This window comes from Callionymus lyra, chromosome 19 (assembly GCF_982586985.1).
Source record: "Callionymus lyra chromosome 19, fCalLyr1.hap1.1, whole genome shotgun sequence".
Classification (NCBI taxonomy): domain Eukaryota; kingdom Metazoa; phylum Chordata; class Actinopteri; order Syngnathiformes; family Callionymidae; genus Callionymus; species Callionymus lyra.
Genome location: NC_141836.1, coordinates 16,743,524 through 16,761,017, shown reverse-complemented (window position 1 = coordinate 16,761,017; position 17,494 = coordinate 16,743,524). Strand labels below are relative to the sequence as shown.

General features: G+C 37.3%; 2 protein-coding genes across 3 annotated transcripts; one reads left to right on the top strand and one right to left on the bottom strand.

The window, feature by feature from the left end:
* Positions 1-37: 37 nt before the first annotated feature.
* Positions 38-4,959, bottom strand: LOC148059742 (rho-related GTP-binding protein RhoA-C-like). Of its 2 annotated transcripts, XM_087780800.1 has the most exons (5): positions 4,882-4,959; positions 2,340-2,495; positions 1,998-2,118; positions 1,796-1,926; positions 38-1,652 (listed from the first exon to the last, which is right to left on the bottom strand). In XM_087780800.1, the coding sequence occupies exons 2-5, from the start codon at positions 2,493-2,495 to the stop codon at positions 1,479-1,481; spliced, it is 582 nt and encodes a 193-aa protein (XP_087636926.1). In that variant the 5' UTR covers positions 4,882-4,959; the 3' UTR covers positions 38-1,478. The 2 variants fall into 2 exon arrangements, with proteins under 2 accessions (XP_087636926.1, XP_087636925.1); XM_087780799.1 differs by lacking the exon at positions 4,882-4,959.
* A 1,131-nt stretch (positions 4,960-6,090) lies between these two features.
* On the top strand, positions 6,091-15,237 carry dhx35 (DEAH-box helicase 35). The gene is made up of 21 exons (XM_087780783.1): positions 6,091-6,167; positions 6,514-6,641; positions 6,718-6,810; positions 8,031-8,108; positions 8,192-8,296; positions 8,368-8,429; positions 8,495-8,564; positions 9,315-9,374; positions 9,583-9,695; positions 9,830-9,926; positions 9,989-10,147; positions 10,935-11,145; positions 11,218-11,342; positions 11,509-11,563; positions 11,668-11,858; positions 11,931-12,008; positions 13,385-13,514; positions 13,592-13,673; positions 13,739-13,810; positions 13,887-13,998; positions 14,069-15,237. Exons 1-21 carry the CDS (start codon positions 6,128-6,130, stop codon positions 14,105-14,107), a joined length of 2,100 nt encoding a protein of 699 aa, XP_087636909.1. The 5' UTR covers positions 6,091-6,127; the 3' UTR covers positions 14,108-15,237.
* Positions 15,238-17,494: the final 2,257 nt, after the last annotated feature.

Genomic DNA, 17,494 nt, shown 5'->3' with positions numbered 1-17,494 from the left:
GAAAAACAGGAATAATAATTAAAAAAAAGAATCTTCATACAAATTACCCTAATACCAGCTTTATTTGAAAAACAAAGATCCAGAAAGTTTAGAAGGTCACAGTACAAAAACAAGGTTATCCATCAGCCCTCCCATACATGAATGCACCTTTGCACCCCAAATGTTGACCTTTCAATTTAACAACATAATGCTTTGGTTACAATCAATGACGATCATAACGGTAGAAGTAAAACGATTAAAATAGAAGAAAAATAAGAGTCAACATTAAAATACACAATATCTTAAAAGCAGGCTGAGAAGATGTGAGTAAAAGGCAAACTTGAAATAAAAAGCATCATGTCATTACAAGGCCTTGTAAGACATACAGTACATCATCAACTTAATAATAAAGAGATAGGTCTATCATCTAAAATAATATTCAACACAATAAACTACACCACTCTTGATTTAACACATTGATATACACAATCAAATGATGGTCTAGTATAAACATGAAAGGTCCTTAAACTTATAAAATGTTAACCTGATTGTGCATCAAACTGTCCTACGTCATTTTCCTGTAACGTGAAGGTTTCCATGTCACTCTGAGAAGTTGTTCATCGAATTACCCGTTTGAGCTATCGAATCTGACCCGGGTTAACTTTGGCATGGCAGAAAAGGGGTCAGTGATGCAAAAAAAAATACCAATTCATGCGAACACTACTTCGACACTGGTTAATACACACTCGCACGGATGTTCACACATTCACTGCATGCTGGTCTGTACTTGGAAAAGCAAAGCCCCATGAAAATGAAGTTCTAAGAGTGATTGTTAAGGGGAAATACTTAATACAATCTTATTCAGGCATCCTGTTGCATAGTGCCTGAGACAGAACAAACCAGTGACTGGCAGAAAGCATTCACAATTCAAGACACGATATAGGTCATAAATTCACTTCACCTCCTCTGCTCTCAAGGCACTGCTTGAAGGCAAAACATTGATTTATACTTTTTTTTTTTTTTTTACCTCAATCTGTTAGAGATCCCCTTAGCCCTTCAACTGATTAGGACATTTAATTTTCTGGCTTTTTCTCTTAACTCGACTCATGGCACATTTCTACCCCCACATATCTCCTGTCTCATCCGGATCTTTGGCCCTGAATGACCTACTTATAACCCATAAAAGATTTGCCTTTGTATGACATTTAAACCCCCATTTTTTGAATGTTCCATTTTTCTAAAGCAGCCCGTCGACTGGACTGATCTAAAGCCCTGAATATTAAAACAAATGAAATCGAACTGACAAATGACCTTATCGCATAGACACATGACCAACTGAAGCCAGAAAAGCTTTGAAGTTCTGCTCTAAATCGAGGAATGGATGATCAGAAACTGAGCGACTTTTCCGGGCTCTCCGTAATATTGTCCCCAATGCATCTTCCCGCTGGAAGTTGCCTCCTTAGTCAGCACTTGAAGGCATCTTCCTCTTCTCCTTGAGCTTATAAGAGGTTGCAGGCGGACTTTTTGTTCTTCCTCTTGGCCTGTAACGCTGCCCTGGTGGCCATTTCAAAGACTTCCCTCACACCATCTTTGGTTTTGGCGGAACACTCTTGGTAGCAGTAAGCATTGATCCGGTCAGCCGTCTCCCTTCCTTCTTCTGACTTAACAGGCTCCTGAACATATAAACAATGAAAACAGTTTTTTTAGAAATGAGGAGACATGGTTAAGCCATCATCATTCTGTACTAGTAAATCCCTTTTTAAAAAACATTTGTCTGAACAATTTGGTGTCAAATATGAATATAATAGTCCAGCACCTGCTTCATTTTTCCAAGCTCCCGTCTGGTGTGCTCATCATTGCGGAGATCTTTCTTGTTTCCCACAAGGATGATGGGAACATTTGGGCAGAAGTGCTTCACTTCAGGTGTCCATTTCTCCGGTATATTCTCTGCAATAAGAAAATCAGTCAGAGGCGCCTCCTTATGGAGTGATCGGGTTTGATCTGAAAACCATAAATACCTAAACTGTCAGGGCTGTCTACAGAGAAGCACATAAGGATGACATCTGTATCAGGGTAAGAAAGCGGTCTGAGTCGATCATAGTCCTCTTGGCCAGCTGTATCCCATAGAGCAAGCTCCACCTGAGAAAATAATCTGGAGTCAGAATGTGGTAGGATTCATGAAAAAACAAAAAATACAGACCTTTTGTTTTAGTTAAAACTAGAATTAATTACATATATTAAAGCAAAAGGGTTTCTGGTTAATCAGCAACAGTTTAGAGTTTCTCAATTACAAATAAATACATTTTAATAGATCAGCCTGACGTGTTGTATCCCAGAACATAACCTTGAATTCGTCTCACCTGTTTATTGTCCACCTCAATGTCTGCCACGTAGTTCTCAAACACCGTGGGGACGTAGACCTCTGGAAACTGGTCCTTACTGAAGACAATGAGCAGGCATGTTTTCCCGCACGCCCCATCACCAACTATAACCAACTTTTTCCTGATAGCCGCCATCTACGGAGAAGTGAAGGCACATGTTGAGTTATCCTGAAGCATCAGACTGGGAGGATCAATCAACTGGTGACGCCTATTTATCCACTAAACAAGCATGTTTTTAGTTTTTGTTCAATATTTATCTAAAAAGAGTTGTATTTACATATTCATTCTCCACCTCTATGTGCATTGTTACAGTTACTTTGTTATGCAGTCAGGTAATGTGCCTGGAATCCATCAAAACCGATGTTAGTGAGACATTTCTTGTGTGTAAAAGATCAATTTTTAAGTAAATGCTGAAATGGAGTTTTCAATTTCAAGTATTCAATTTGAAATAGACATTAGTCCCATGTATGTAATGTGGTAAATTATTTTATAAATGAGTATCACTTCAATTCGTTTTTATACATTTGTGCAAGATATGTTTTTTATTATTTTTCAAAGCAGTGTTTTGTTTATAGAATAAGAGTCACCAAGTCTTGTATTGAAATATTTGTTCCACTTTAAAGTTCCACGTGTGTCTAAACTACTTAGTCCACACACCTTTCTACAAGAACATACATGCACAGAGGTCTACACGTTGATGTCATTTTCAGAGTTAGCATTTAGTTTAGCATATAAAAAAATATTTTTAAAGGGGTCGCTGACAATCCTCCCCAAAAATTTATGAACATTAAAAAAAAAAAAATCTGAGCACATTCGCTTCCTGTTTCAACATTAAATTATCTCAGTTTTGAAGTATAAACTTTTTTTTAATAAGGGTAGACTTCAGCTCTTTTGGCATGATGTGTCCATGGTGACCTGTTAACTTGTAGTTTATGTTTATCACATGAATATTTATGCTCAAGCATTTATTATGGATTGTGTACGACGATCTTTGAAATATTCAACACGGATTGAAGCGTGCAAACAAACAGAAAAAATAAGATGGTTTTAAAACCTTTTTATCCTAGTTTTTGGCCCAGTAAAACTGACAAGACCCAGGGACCGGATCAGAGCCACCAAGTTTGTTGATATCATGATCTATGAAGAGTCCAGGAACAGAGACTACTGATATCAACAATTATTAACTTCAAATTAAAAGTTAAACTGATGTTTGGTAAATTATGTTAGAAAATATCTTTATGGTGATAGATCAAGGTATTCTTATTCGTGATATTGTATAAATTTTCTTAGTTGGCTTACAAATCATAATTTATGCGTTAGTAGTAGTAGTTTTTAATGGTTTACAGATCAATAATCACTGTAAAACCAAATAAATACACATTTTTTATTTACAATTAACATAAAATGCCAAGTTCTTTTTCTACGTCCTCCGCAGTTAACAAGTAGAACATTGAAATCCCTCGAGATTACCGAGGACGAGAGGTAACAGTCAACCCCAAATAGCTGATGCTTAGACATATTTTGGTTGAAAACAAAGAGAGTAGTTCCAAGTTCACCGAGAGTCATGTGGTTGGCTTATAAAAAAAGAAATGACAACATCACAACAAGACTACTACTAGCTACTTCCTGTTACAGAGAGTATGGTAAATAAACATTTTGTTAGACCTAGGATCTCAACTGTTAAAATATATTGGCCCCTTGTGTGTTTGAGTGTATGGAACTTCAGTTTTAAAGGAAACAATGATTTCCACATGATGCAATTCCAGAAAATAATTTAAAGCAAAAACAATACATGTATATGTATTTTAAAATAAAAAAATGTGTTTGTCAATATAACTGCTGGCAAACTGTCAAACAAGAAAATGATCACCAGCCTCCATCGCGTGTTTGAAAACCAACCCACAGCTGAAGAGATAAGTGACAGACACATGTTAACATTTTCCTTCTCAGTGTCATACTGAAAACATCTCAACTTCCAGACAACGTCACAAGTACCCGCAGTGTAGGATCTTGAGGGAAATCCCTTATTTTGACAACGTATATAATAATACATATAATAACCTGGTGATTCAAAGTAAGTACTTCACGTCCAAAATCCATTTGTCATAATGTGTAACTGAAAGGTTAAAAATACTTATGAGGCGTTTCAGTGGATTTTTGCCTGATGTCATTAGTCACTGCTATTTGTACGAGGATTTTAAAGAGTAACTAACGTTTATAAAACGTTTTAAACACCGATAAGTCAGCGGCCCAAGAGTTTTGCGGTGTAAACAGACAATATTTTCGAGCGATCTTCCCATTTGTGGTGGTTGACTCCAGCCTGGGCCTGTCAGAGCAGCTAACAGCCGTTAGCAGGAAGCTAACCCTGATCACTGTGATTATGATGACAAACGCCACAGCGATGCGTGATACTATGGCAGCTATGACATGAGATGTGTTGAGCTGAAGAATATAGTTTAAAATGACGACAGTCTCAAAGATCTTTGAAGCTGTCGCTGTAAAGAAAAAAAGAAAAGATTACCCCTTGATGTTGCTGTGTCCGCCTTTCTCCTCTTCCTGACCAACTGGAAAACGCCGCCCATCTCTCACGCACATGCGCACTGACTTCAACCTAAATTCATTTCAGTTCAAACATTTTTTTAATTAAAAAAAAACACTTTTCATGCGTCATTACGTTAATATTTTATTTTATTATTAGGGAGAGAAAAGTACTGGAATTAAAAATAAATAAATGCACTCACAATATTCCTTTAACAGTTTTACTTGAATGTGATATTTAATTAATTCACTGAATTTATCTTTCATCATTGTTCATTTCATCTTGTACATGTTTGAGACGTGATTTTTAAATACATTTAAAAATAATAAATATTATTATTATTTCTGAATGACCAGAACTTTTTCTTATGCAGGTAAAGTGTCTTGGTGGAGTGGTAGACATAAAACACACATATTTATTTACTCCAGGTACTGTTGTTTAAAATATACATTTAAAACCAGGTCTGCGCCTTATTGATGTAAAAATAATGGACACACATCTCCCTAAAACGTGTTTGAGCACAATTAAACCAAAACTATATATATATTTGTATAGAACAGATCTGGGGGTCTTTGATTATTATGAGACAATTTCAGTGTAGCACATCTCTGTGGTTAGTTTTATGATGAATATGTATATTGTTGGTGAATAAGGTTTTCTTTTTCTCTTTTTTTGTTGCTATATTAGAATTGTATTGGTCTGTCTGCTGTCCGGATCATGAATATTGTTTAATTAAATGTACTTTTTAATTTATTAATTTCTATACCATTTTGTGGTAATGCATCTTATTTTATTTTAAGTTATTTTATTTTATTAGTCTCTTTTTACCCATCTATATTATGTAATTGCTTTAGTCTGTAATGCCACCACGACATTTTCTCTTTGTTTTTGTTCTTATTTTATTTTGATTTATTTTTTATGAAAAATTGCTGTATTTTCTGTGGCTATTGGAAAAAAACAATTTCAATAAAGTTTTACCTTACCTTAGCTTACGACAAAGTCCTGTGTTGTGTTTTCAATGCTGACAATAAAAAAATTCTTATTCGATTCTTAACAATAAAAAAATAATAATCATTTTCATGATTTACAAGACAAACTAAAATAAACTTACTATTAAAAAAATATTTCGCTGTAAATAAAAATATAAACGTGCCGTTCAGAATTTGAAAATTTAAATAAACCCTACGTCATCATTCCGCTCAAACGGGAATGTGACGTCAAAGCTAAGATGGCGGCTCACCGCTCCACGATGAAATTTTGGAAACCGGGTAAGTACAATTAAAAAACTCTCAGCCATTGTTCGCATCTTTTACTTTTCGTTCGAATAACAGTAAATAAACAGTCCTTGTAGTTGTTGGGTGACTGGTGGTAGTTTCCAGTTGTTCGTCATCCGCGCGAGAACTGCAGCAGTGTCTCGAGCCTCGCTGCGGAATAGAAACTAGTGCGATGTTTTAATTCAAATATATATATAAACATATGAAATGTAGCTTAAAAATGGCTGGAGGCAGCTCTACATGTTGATGCAAACCGAACAAAGGCGATAATTTGACTGCACCTCGGGTCGCCGTGTAAACCCCAACCCTTGATACCTTGCTGGTCTCTGCGCCTCTGCAGGGACAGATGCTCCGGGAATATCCGAGGAACGGGATCTGCACTCCGACACCACCGGCTCCCCAGTCATCTTCAACCCCAACACCGCCCTCTCCATAGAGAAGCAAAGGCAGAAGCTGCCTGTTTTTAAGGTAAATCCAAATACATTTTTTTTTATACTGAAAAGAAAATCCAAATAACACTTAAATATGTGATGTTGCTCTGCAGCACAGAAACAATATACTGTACCTGGTGGAAACCTTCCAGACTGTCATCATAGTTGGAGAAACTGGATGTGGAAAAACAACACAGATACCTCAGGTAAGTTGGTTTTTGTCAATGTTTATGTGTTCTCGCCTAGACTATTGCAACAGTTTGATTTCATGCCTTTACAAGAAGGAGCTGTCTCGCCTGCAGTTAATACAAAACTCTGCAGCGAGAATTCTGACCCGCTCAAGTAGAAGAACTCGCATTTCTCCGATCCTTAAAACTCTTCACTGGCTTCCAGTTTCTTTCAGGATCAACTTTAATATTCTGGTTCTTACTTTCAGATCTATTCATAGTCAGGCTCCTCCTTACATCACTGATCTGATCCAGCCTTACACCCCAGCTCGGGCTCTGAGGTCTGTGGATCAGAATCTACTGATGGTTCCACGCACACGGTTCAGGACCAGAGGAGAGAAATCCTTCGAGGCTGTTGCTCCTAAGCTTTGGAACGATCTTCCTCTCCCTCTGTGTTTGATGGAGTCTACCGACTCCTTTAAGAAACATCTTAAGACGTTTTTATTTGTTCAGGCTTTTCATTGATTTTCTGGAACTCCTGTTGTGTTATCAGTTTTATCTTGACCTTTAAAGTATATACTTTATTGAGTATTGTTTAGGCGCTTTGTGACCCTGGTCTGGAAAAGCGCTATACAAATAAAAATGACTTACTTACTAATCTGTTCCTTTTTGGAGTTATAGGCAAAAATCCAAGTTCATTTTAAAGTAGTAACTGGAGCTCAGTTGTTGTCCTCTTCATCGTCGTGCTTGTATTGTCCATCCAGCATTAAAGCCTCGACACCAGGAATTGTTCCCGGAAAAAGAATCTTCAAAAATCGTTATTTTAAACTGATTAGGTCTTTCAAAGAGACTAATAACTTCCGCTATAAACAAACTTGCTTCGATACAAGATGGACGTTACAGAAGAGCAGTATGGAGGTATTTGGATGTTTTCAAGTATTCAAATGAACATACATTTTTGACTATTACTCCTAAAAGGAACATATTACTCTGAAAATAATCCCAATCCTTAGTCGACATGAGGGCGAGTAGAAAATGATTGAAGTTTTGGGTGAACTATAGCTTTAAAATCCTCGTTGTAGCCACAAAATACCGCAGTGGATGGAGGTTTTTCTCAGGAGAAATCTCCCTGCTTTGTGACCTTGCTTGGAACAATTTCGGTAACCTTGGTTTCAGCCTAATGGAGCCTTATCTGCTGCTCAACTTCATTACCTCATGTCCTTTTTTTTTGCATCTTCATTTTGTTTCTTCCCCGTTAGTATCTGCTGGAGGCCGGCTGGGCGGCCGATGGGAAGGTGATTGGGGTGACTCAACCTCGCCGTGTCGCTGCTATCACTGTAAGAAAAACTACGCTGCTTTCAGAAACTGTATTAGATTGCCTCAATCCTTTTTCTTTTTTTTTTCATTTCGACCCAAAAAGGTGTCAAATCGAGTTGCAGAGGAGCGCGGTGCCTTGGTAGGACATGAGGTGGGCTACACCATTCGATTTGATGACCGCTCCGACCCTCAAGCCACGCGGATCAAGGTTACCACAGCCACCGAGGGAATTGGTTATCACTGACTGTTTCAAAAATGTTCAACTCTCCCCTGCCTCAGTTTCTTACAGATGGCATGCTAGTGCGCGAGATGATGGCGGATCCACTTTTGAAGAAATATAGGTAACAGTGCACTTGTATTTAACTTGCCTCTATACCTTGTCTAATAATTACTTGTGATTCATCAGTGTACTGATGCTCGACGAAGCACACGAGCGAACCCTCTACACGGATATAGCCATAGGCCTTCTCAAAAAAGTAAGTGCTTTTTTTCATATCGCCGAAATAGTTGCTACAAATGTTCAAGCATGGACCCATGATTTAGAAAGATGAACTTCTTTTTTACGTTTGTTAAATCCCAATTATATTGTTCTTAACATAACAAACGGGGACATCAATTTCACATCATTTCGACTAAGGGTTGGCATTATTTACTATAGTACTTTTCGGATTTATCGGTGAACATTCATTTCCATATTACAGTCTCGAATGGAGCTCAATTTTCTTCTTTCCTAAAAGACAAATTTAAAAACATCTGCTCATCTGTAATGTCCCTCTTGTAATGAGGCAGCAGCTAAAAGTCTATCTTGCTACACAGACTGGAAACACTCCAGTTTTTAAGTCTTTTTGGACGAGGATAATGGAGTTATTAAGCGCTGTTTACTGCCATCATACGGACATATATTTTTTCCTATAACTCGAACACATTACTCTTAAAATAATCCCAACCATTAGTCAACATGATAGTGAGTAGAAAATGAGTGACATTAGAACTTTGGGTCAACTATCACTTTAATGATCTTATTTAATTTCCTAAATTTAGCATAAAAATAGTCAATTTGGCAATTACACTTTGTCTAAATTGAATGTACGTTCAAGTTAAAGGTTTTGTCTTTGTGTGAAATCACAGAAGGAAATCTTTTTAATTCTCAACCTACGATCTCTGAATGACCAGGACTTCTTTTCAAGCTCATCTTCACAATCTTCTCTTCTTGCTTTTGTCACCAGATTCAGAAAAAACGACGAGACATGCGCCTGATTGTAGCCTCTGCGACTCTGGATGCCAAGGTGACTGCGTCTTTAAGATGTACAGATATGCTTGTTGACTGACAGACAAGGATGGAAAGACAGTGGCTGTCAGAAAAGATTAGATTTATGACTTGATTACAAATGTTTTTGCACTATAATGATGAACATTTATGTGAAAACTAAAATGCAATCATTGACATTGTTTTACTCAACTTTTCAGTTTATAAAATGTTTTTGCTCTAAACAGAAATTTCACGAGTTCTTCAACCTGAATGATTCAGGGGATCCTAACAAGGACACCTGTGGGATTTTAACAGTCGAGGGACGGACCTTCCCAGTGGATACCTTCTACACCATCAGGTACAAATATTTCCCAATGTCCTTGAGCTTTGAGGAGTTAATGCACAACAGCTGATGGATCTATCTGATTCTGAATTATTCTCTGCTCAGATCAGGAAGATTCAATTAAATTTGTGTTCCTTGCTTGTTCCTAGTCCTGTGCCTGACTACGTGAAGGCCACAGTGGAGACTGTGATGAAGATCCATGAGATGGAAGAGGATGGAGATGTGCTGGCTTTCCTCACAGGCCAGGTATGTTTTAACTTTGTTCAAGTGTTTGTTGGACTACAATCACGTTTTCTCTGCGCTCTTAGGACGAGGTGGAGAAGGTGGTGTCTCTGCTTCAGGAACAAGCTCGATCACTGTCTCGACAGGGCATGAAGAAACACCTGCGGATTCTGCCCATGTATTCCGGTCTACCTTACGCTGAGCAAATGAAGGTCTTTGATCGGGTGCCAGTGACGGTTCGCAAGGTATTTTACCCAAGATACTATCGCGGTATACAGGATTACAACAGATCCTTAAAGAGCAACTAATGTGTTGATTTAAGTGTGTCTTAAATAGATATTGGACTCTTTTGTATCACCAGTATGTGTCCGTTTGTACAAAACTCTCTTTTCATAGAAATTATAACATTAGAAAATGATCTTAAGCCGCGCCCACTGAAATACACTTAATCTCTCTCTGACGCTAAAATCTTGTTTATCATTACCACGCCCACTCTGCTGTGATTGGTCAAACATCATGGTTTGTCACCATTTGTCATCAATCCCAGAAGTCTCCACCTCCAAAGGACTTGTTGTATAAACAAAGCGTGATTACAGCTGGCTGGAGGAGTGAAGCCATTATTAAGTGATAAAGGACTCTCTTAACCTCTCGTTCGCTGAGATTTCAGACGAAGGAGAGCTTAATAAAGTAATGACTTCAAAACGTCGTTATGCTAGGGACTTATAGAACATTTTGAACCCGTTAGTTAGCCCGTTAAACATCCTTAAAAGTAATATTTTGTTTGGGGGTAACATGTGTAAAACAGTTTTCTTCATGGCTAAAAGCGGAAAGTGGACTCAAAAGTCATGCCTATTTTATGTTAAACATTTGGGCAACATCGTCCCTAGAACACAGTTTGAGCTTAAGAGTCTTAAATGTAATTTCAATTGATATCAAAGTCTTGAAGTCCCTTAAGCTGATAGCAACGCTGGTGAAGGTGACTAGACGTCAGTGAAGCGACACTTCACCTCCAACCTCGTTGCTCTCTTCCAGGTGGTGGTGGCGACGAACATTGCCGAAACCTCAATCACTATAAACGGAATCGTGTTCGTCATCGACTGTGCGTTTGTGAAGCTGCGGGCCTACAACCCTTCCACAAGTATCGAGTCACTCGTGATCACGCCCATCTCCAAGGCCTCAGCCAGCCAGAGGGCGGGAAGAGCCGGACGAAACCGGGCTGGCAAATGCTTCAGGTTGTACACGGGTAGGTCGAACAAACGATATATTCCAAAGCAAAGTGATCTTTTACAATCTACGTCTTGTCTCCGCTCATTAGAGGAAGATTATGAAAAGCTGCCAGCCACCACTGTGCCAGAGATGCAGCGCACTAATTTGGCTCCTGTTATCCTGCAACTGAAAGCCTTGGGAATCGACAACGTTCTGCGCTTCAGCTTCCTCTCTGTGAGTTTAAATTCCACGTGGGAGCCTTTACCTTCTCACTGCAAATTAAAAGTCCACTTGTTTTAATCAGAAGATCTGGCTCTTGTTTGTGCTCAAGAGTTTTATTTTAACGTGTAAAGGATGCATGGGTAATCTAAATTCTCTGAGGTGTAATTCTGCTTCACAGCCTCCTCCAGCTCAGACTATGGTGCAGGCTTTGGAACTGCTTTACGCTTTGGGAGGTAAGAAACATTTGGTCAGCACGATGCTACCGTAAAAAATATTTAAGTGCCTTAAGGTCCTTGCGCACCACTCTGGATTCTTCACCAGCTGCTTTTGTTGGCAGGTCTGGACAATTACGGCCGCTTGACTGATCCCATGGGTATGCGGATGGCAGAGTTCCCCCTCACCCCCATGTTTGCCAAGATGCTCCTCGAGTCGGGAAACTTTGGCTGCTCCTCTGAGATCGTTACCATCGCGGCGATGATGCAGATCCAGAATATATTTGTTGTGCCATCAAATCAGAAGAAGCTGGCTGTAAGTACAAACTAGTCGTCATTTAGTGTTTTCTGCTGTTTGTTCATCTGGTAAAGACGTTTCTCTTTTCAGGCTCGTGAGCACAGAAAATTTGCAGTTGCCGAAGGAGATCATCTCACGATGCTGAACGTGTATGAAGCCTTCATTAAGGTAGAACGATTAACACCATTTTCTTTTTCATTGATGGCAACTTGGATAAAAAAAACATTTTCATTTTTGTAGTCCTCGCAATGACATATTTTTAAACTATGTTTTTTACAAACTGTGAAACTTTATCAACATCGTTGGTACAACTGTCAATTGAAAGTAGTGATTTAATTGTATTTTGTTTTTGATTTTTACTTTTTAATTAAAGAACTATAATTTTCCTTTGTGATTTCTTTGCATTCAATTTCAAGTCATAATGTTAAAACATGTTTAAAAAAACTCACCACATTATGACTATGAAAGTTAATCTGTTTTATAAAATCCAGTTTTCTTTATTTTTTATAGAAATCTGTTCACAATGTTTGTCAAATTTGGTATATTTTTCTTATGCCAACTTTATAACTTGAAGGTAAAAATGGAGTTATAACAAAGTGGGCATAAAGTTATCTAAATTATCCCAAAAATCGTTTTAAAGCTGCAACTACTATTCATGTCAACACGTTTTGTCAGGAAGTCTGTGCTTATTTTATTGTATGCAGATGTTAAATTTCTGATTTGTTTACAAAGTGAATTTCTCATTTTTTATTGAACATGTCAAATAATTAACATGTTAGCATTGACAAAGGTAAATAAAACCTTAAACAAATTCAGCATAAAACTATCTTAATTAACCCCCCACATTTTCCGAAGCTCAGATTATTATTTATATCAACCAAAATCATGTCAAATGAACAATATCAATCCATTTTGTCACCAGACATTTGAAGGTTGACTAACTTTGGCAATTTTAATGTATGCTGCTTGATATTATAATTTCTTTCAAGAAGAATGGTTAACATATTTCAGATTTTTTTTATGTTGACAAATAAACATACTAATGATCACAAAGGTTAAAAAATAATTATCCAGATTATCCCATAAAACTTTTTAAAGCTCCTGTCATTCATGTAGGTAAGTAAATTATTTAATGTCAACATAATCTGCCAACACGGCCATTCAAAGGCTGACTTATTTCAGCAATTTAATGATTTGCTACTTGATAAATCATTTTTCCTTCAAGAAAAATGGTTTACAACTTTCTGACTTTTGATGTTGATGAATAAATAACATTCCAATGTTGACAAAACTAACAAGATCATTCAACAAACTGGGTTATTTCTTTAATTTTATGCTCAATGTATTTATATTCATTTGTAATACAAATTTCCTTACGTCTTCTATTTATACCTGCTGACATCACAGTTGCTAAGCAACGCTGAGGAAGAATTTCATGTCTATCTAAATTCACATTGTATCCCACCCGCTGGTTTATTAATTGTCCCCCGGGGAAAGTAACAAACAAGTGTCTTATCAGTGTTTTGCTCTTTTCATATCTTCAGCACCAGAAGAGCTCCCAGTGGTGTCAGGAACATTTTCTTAATTACAAGGGCCTGCAACGAGCCATGACGGTACGAGAGCAGCTGCGGCGCCTCATGAACAAGTTTAAAGTTCAACGGACGTCAAGCGAAGGCATGTTTTTTTTTCTGAAATGTCTCAATTCTACTCATCAAGAACTCGAGGTTTCATCCTTTTTTTTTGTCTATTAGGTGACCCCGATGTGATTTTAAGGTGCATTGCGTCCGGGTTTTTCTCCAATGCTGCTCGCATTCATCACTCTGGATCTTACCGGTACGTAGTTTTAAACTTTTAACTGTAAATCAGTGGCTTATTTTCCTCTTTTCTCGCTGGTTCAGGACTTTACGAGACGATCGTGAACTTCACATCCACCCAAACTCTGTGCTGTACGGCGAGAAACCTCCAAAGTGGTGGGTGTATTCGCAATACTGCTCATTTATCGTCAGTAAGTGATCATGAATGTTAAAACGATACTCCGGTGTTCAGGGTGGTCTTCAACGAAGTGGTGCAGACCTCCAAATACTTCATGCGAGACGTGACTGCCGTGGAGTCGTCTTGGCTGGTTGAACTTGCCCCGCACTTCTACAAGCAGGCAAAAGTAAGTTGGGAGAGTTGTGGGTTGAAAATGTAACTTTTAAAACTTAACTATATATTTTTTTGTTTTCCAGCATGGATCATTGGCCAGCAAGAGATCCCGCGTCCTTTAAGTCTTTCAAGACGAGGACCCGACAAGCGGAGAAGTCCCCTCTTAAATCACCACTGTGCCCCCCTCTCCATGTCATTGTACATAAATCTGTATATTCACTGTCCATCCCACGATCATGCTCTCTAGTGTTGCCGTGAACACTCAGTAGTGTCACCGTCGTAGGACCGAACCATTCCATGACTCGCATTAGGGATGAGTCGTGCGTTTCTGTAGCTTATTTATATATTTGTAAATAGTTAGCCGAAGCTAAAGCTACATCGTGATCTAGCGCTGGGTTGATGAATTTTTTTTATAACGGTTGTAAAGAATGTAATAATGGAAGATAAATGATTGTAAGGCTATTTCCTTGTGAGAGACTTTATATTTATATTATTAATTTGCTGTCCTCATGACCTTGGTGCCTTTGTGTTTCTAATTTCTTCCCTTTTGTTATCTTTCAATTTCTCCTAAAGCTGTGAGACTTTTCTTTTTAGAGTCACTGTAAGATGACATTTACTGATAATACTGTGAAACAGCCGGTTTACTTTTAGAATTTTACCGTTGCCACCCAAATATTGATCCTGGAGAGCGGCCTTTTAATCACCAACACCACCACCACCGTGCCAATTTGCTTCACATTACAGACTGTGAAATTCAAATAGAAAGTGCATTTAACTTTTGGCCCAAAGTGAAATGAATTATTGCTTTCATTGGTACATCATTTATTTGTTTCCCCAAAACAAACCATCCTGTAAACATTTCAACTTAAATTTCCGTTGAGTATTTTGGCTCTGAAGGCATCCCTGGAAAGATGGTTCCGTACTTTACTCTGGGAGTTGCTTTTAGAAAAAGAAAAAATGCCCTTGTAACCAAACTTGTGCTTGCATGTGTAAAACAAAAATAGACTCGGTGAACTCAAGTCACAGGCTAGCACACGACATACCTCTCCTTCTGTTTGACGGACAGATGTCGCTACAGGTCGAGTAGCAGTGCATGTTTTATAGTACACAAAAAAACACAAATACATCTCGGATTACCTCAGAGAAATAGGGCCAATAAAAGGTGTTCATTTAAATCTTGTGATTATACTTATTAAGCCACACGTAGAGTCTCGTGCTTTCTGTCATCTTTCATGTTTTTCCCGTCCTTAAATAAAATCTTACTATCAACCAGTCTACTGAGTCCTTCAAGAAACATCTTAAGACTTTATTCGTGCAGGATTTTCCCTGATTTTCAGGGACTCCTATATACGTATATGTATATATTTTTTATTCTTTAAGCACTTTGTGACCCTGGTCTAGAGAAGCGCTCTATAAATATAAGTTACTTATTTACACTCATGTCTGTCAATGTTTCCCAAGTGGCTGTTGTATTGTTGTTTAGAATTTAAACAGTAGGGGGCGCCGTTGTATCAAACATCAGCACTAACTGGAAGTATGCGAATATGAACGTCTATGGATCCTGTCACCACAATGCTATTTAAAATAAACTATTCCACAAACAAACATGCAACAAAAAATGAAAGAATATATATTTAAAATGACGCTGAAATACAGATTTGCAAATAAAATCATTGCTATTCTTTAGATAAAACAAGAATACCTGGAGTTTAAATGGCTTTTATTAGCCAAGAACTAAAGGTTATACGTTAAATACAAGTGGGTTAAATGCACCATTCAAATGTGTATGACTGACTCACGAATATAAATAGAGACCAAACTATAATCGTGGATTAAATGTGCATTTTAGATACAATTGTGTGTAAAAATTGTATTGATAATAATATTCGCACAAAGCTTACATAAGAACAAACAAGCACTATTATAACTATTTATTTTCGTTTGTCTTCTATTGTGTTTGCAGTCATTATAAAAGTAGGAATGTATTTTTTATTGATCCTTTATTCGAAATATCAATAAACCTTTCGATGATTGCGAACACCTGCTGTGGCGATGGTGCGGAGATGACGTCAGAAAGGCGCGCCAACAACGTGGCAACAGGTGTGCATCATTTTTCCACCAAAAAAATACAGACAGGTGATAAGAAAGAGGTGTTTATTTCCCCTTGAATCTGACATAAGTCAAACTTAAAGTTAGTAAACATTTACTTTACCTCTGTTTTAGTAGTTTATTAGTGCTCAACTAGCACTGTTTTCAAGATAAATATATTACAGGTAAGAGTGTAAAATTGATTCGTATGAAACCACTACTGTCGTGTAAAGATGATTCCTGTGCTATAAGTATCATTTTCCAGTGATAAATATTAAGAAAGTTATAGAATATTGAAGTGAAAATACACTAATTTCTGCTTAATGCTTAGTCATTGTGACCGATTTGTTAAATCCGACTTTCAAAATGTGACGACTTGCTTGATATTAACCCTATTAAAAAAAGGTTGGTATCATTGGAAAGCTTGCTAAAAAAGAAACAATTTAGATGTAATGTTCAATCAATTATTTAATGTTAAATAAAAATTGGCTGTCACTATATGCAAAGAAAAAAACAACTTCATAGCCCATATAAACAAACACGCCATAAATATACTGTAATGTAAATGTAAAGCACAGTTACGATGTATTTTTAATTGATTAAATTCATGATGTTGCCTTTGGAAGCGATGGGAAAATTCCAGTAAACATGGCTAGTCTTACTTGACCAGACAATCGGTGGGTCCACAAAACGATTTGTGAGTCGACCAATTCAAAGATATTTGGCAGACTCAAAGATAAATGTATTAAATGTATCATTATATGGATTCAAATATTCATTTTACTCTCCTTAGTTGTTTTGCAAGGGAGTTTTGTCAAGAGAAAATTGTCGCACGTGTACATGATCACTCTTAATTTTTTGATTTTCTTGATAGGCTAGGAAATATGTTTATAAGTTATCAGTATTGTCGTATAGTGGTGCTGAAAACAACACAGTTGATCGGGGAATGCGCAGATGCCTATATATTAAAAATGTGTTTTTAATTAACATTTTATCAAATCTGATTAAAATCTTTGCTATGAAAAAAAACCCCTTTAAACACTTCTATTCTGGTTCATTGTTGAAAAGGGGGATTTCCTATTTAAGGATCTCTGCATTGAGAAAGACTAATTATGGGAATCTACTTAAAATTCACATTATTAACACCATTTTAATTTTGCTCCGTCACCTGAGCGGGTCATTCGTTACCATTAGAAATTGGACTCCGAATTAACATCCAATGTTGATTAATGAGTAATGCTTTTTAATTTATTTCCAATTAAATGCAATGAATAGATATTAACTGTATCTATTTTGTGCAGCTTTCTAGGTGTGATGGGGGGCATTTGTCAGGATTTCTCTCTGCAAGACAAAAACAAGTAAGAAAACAAAGGCTTATTTTTCTATGTATGTTCTTCGGCTACGCTCTGTTGCTCATTAGC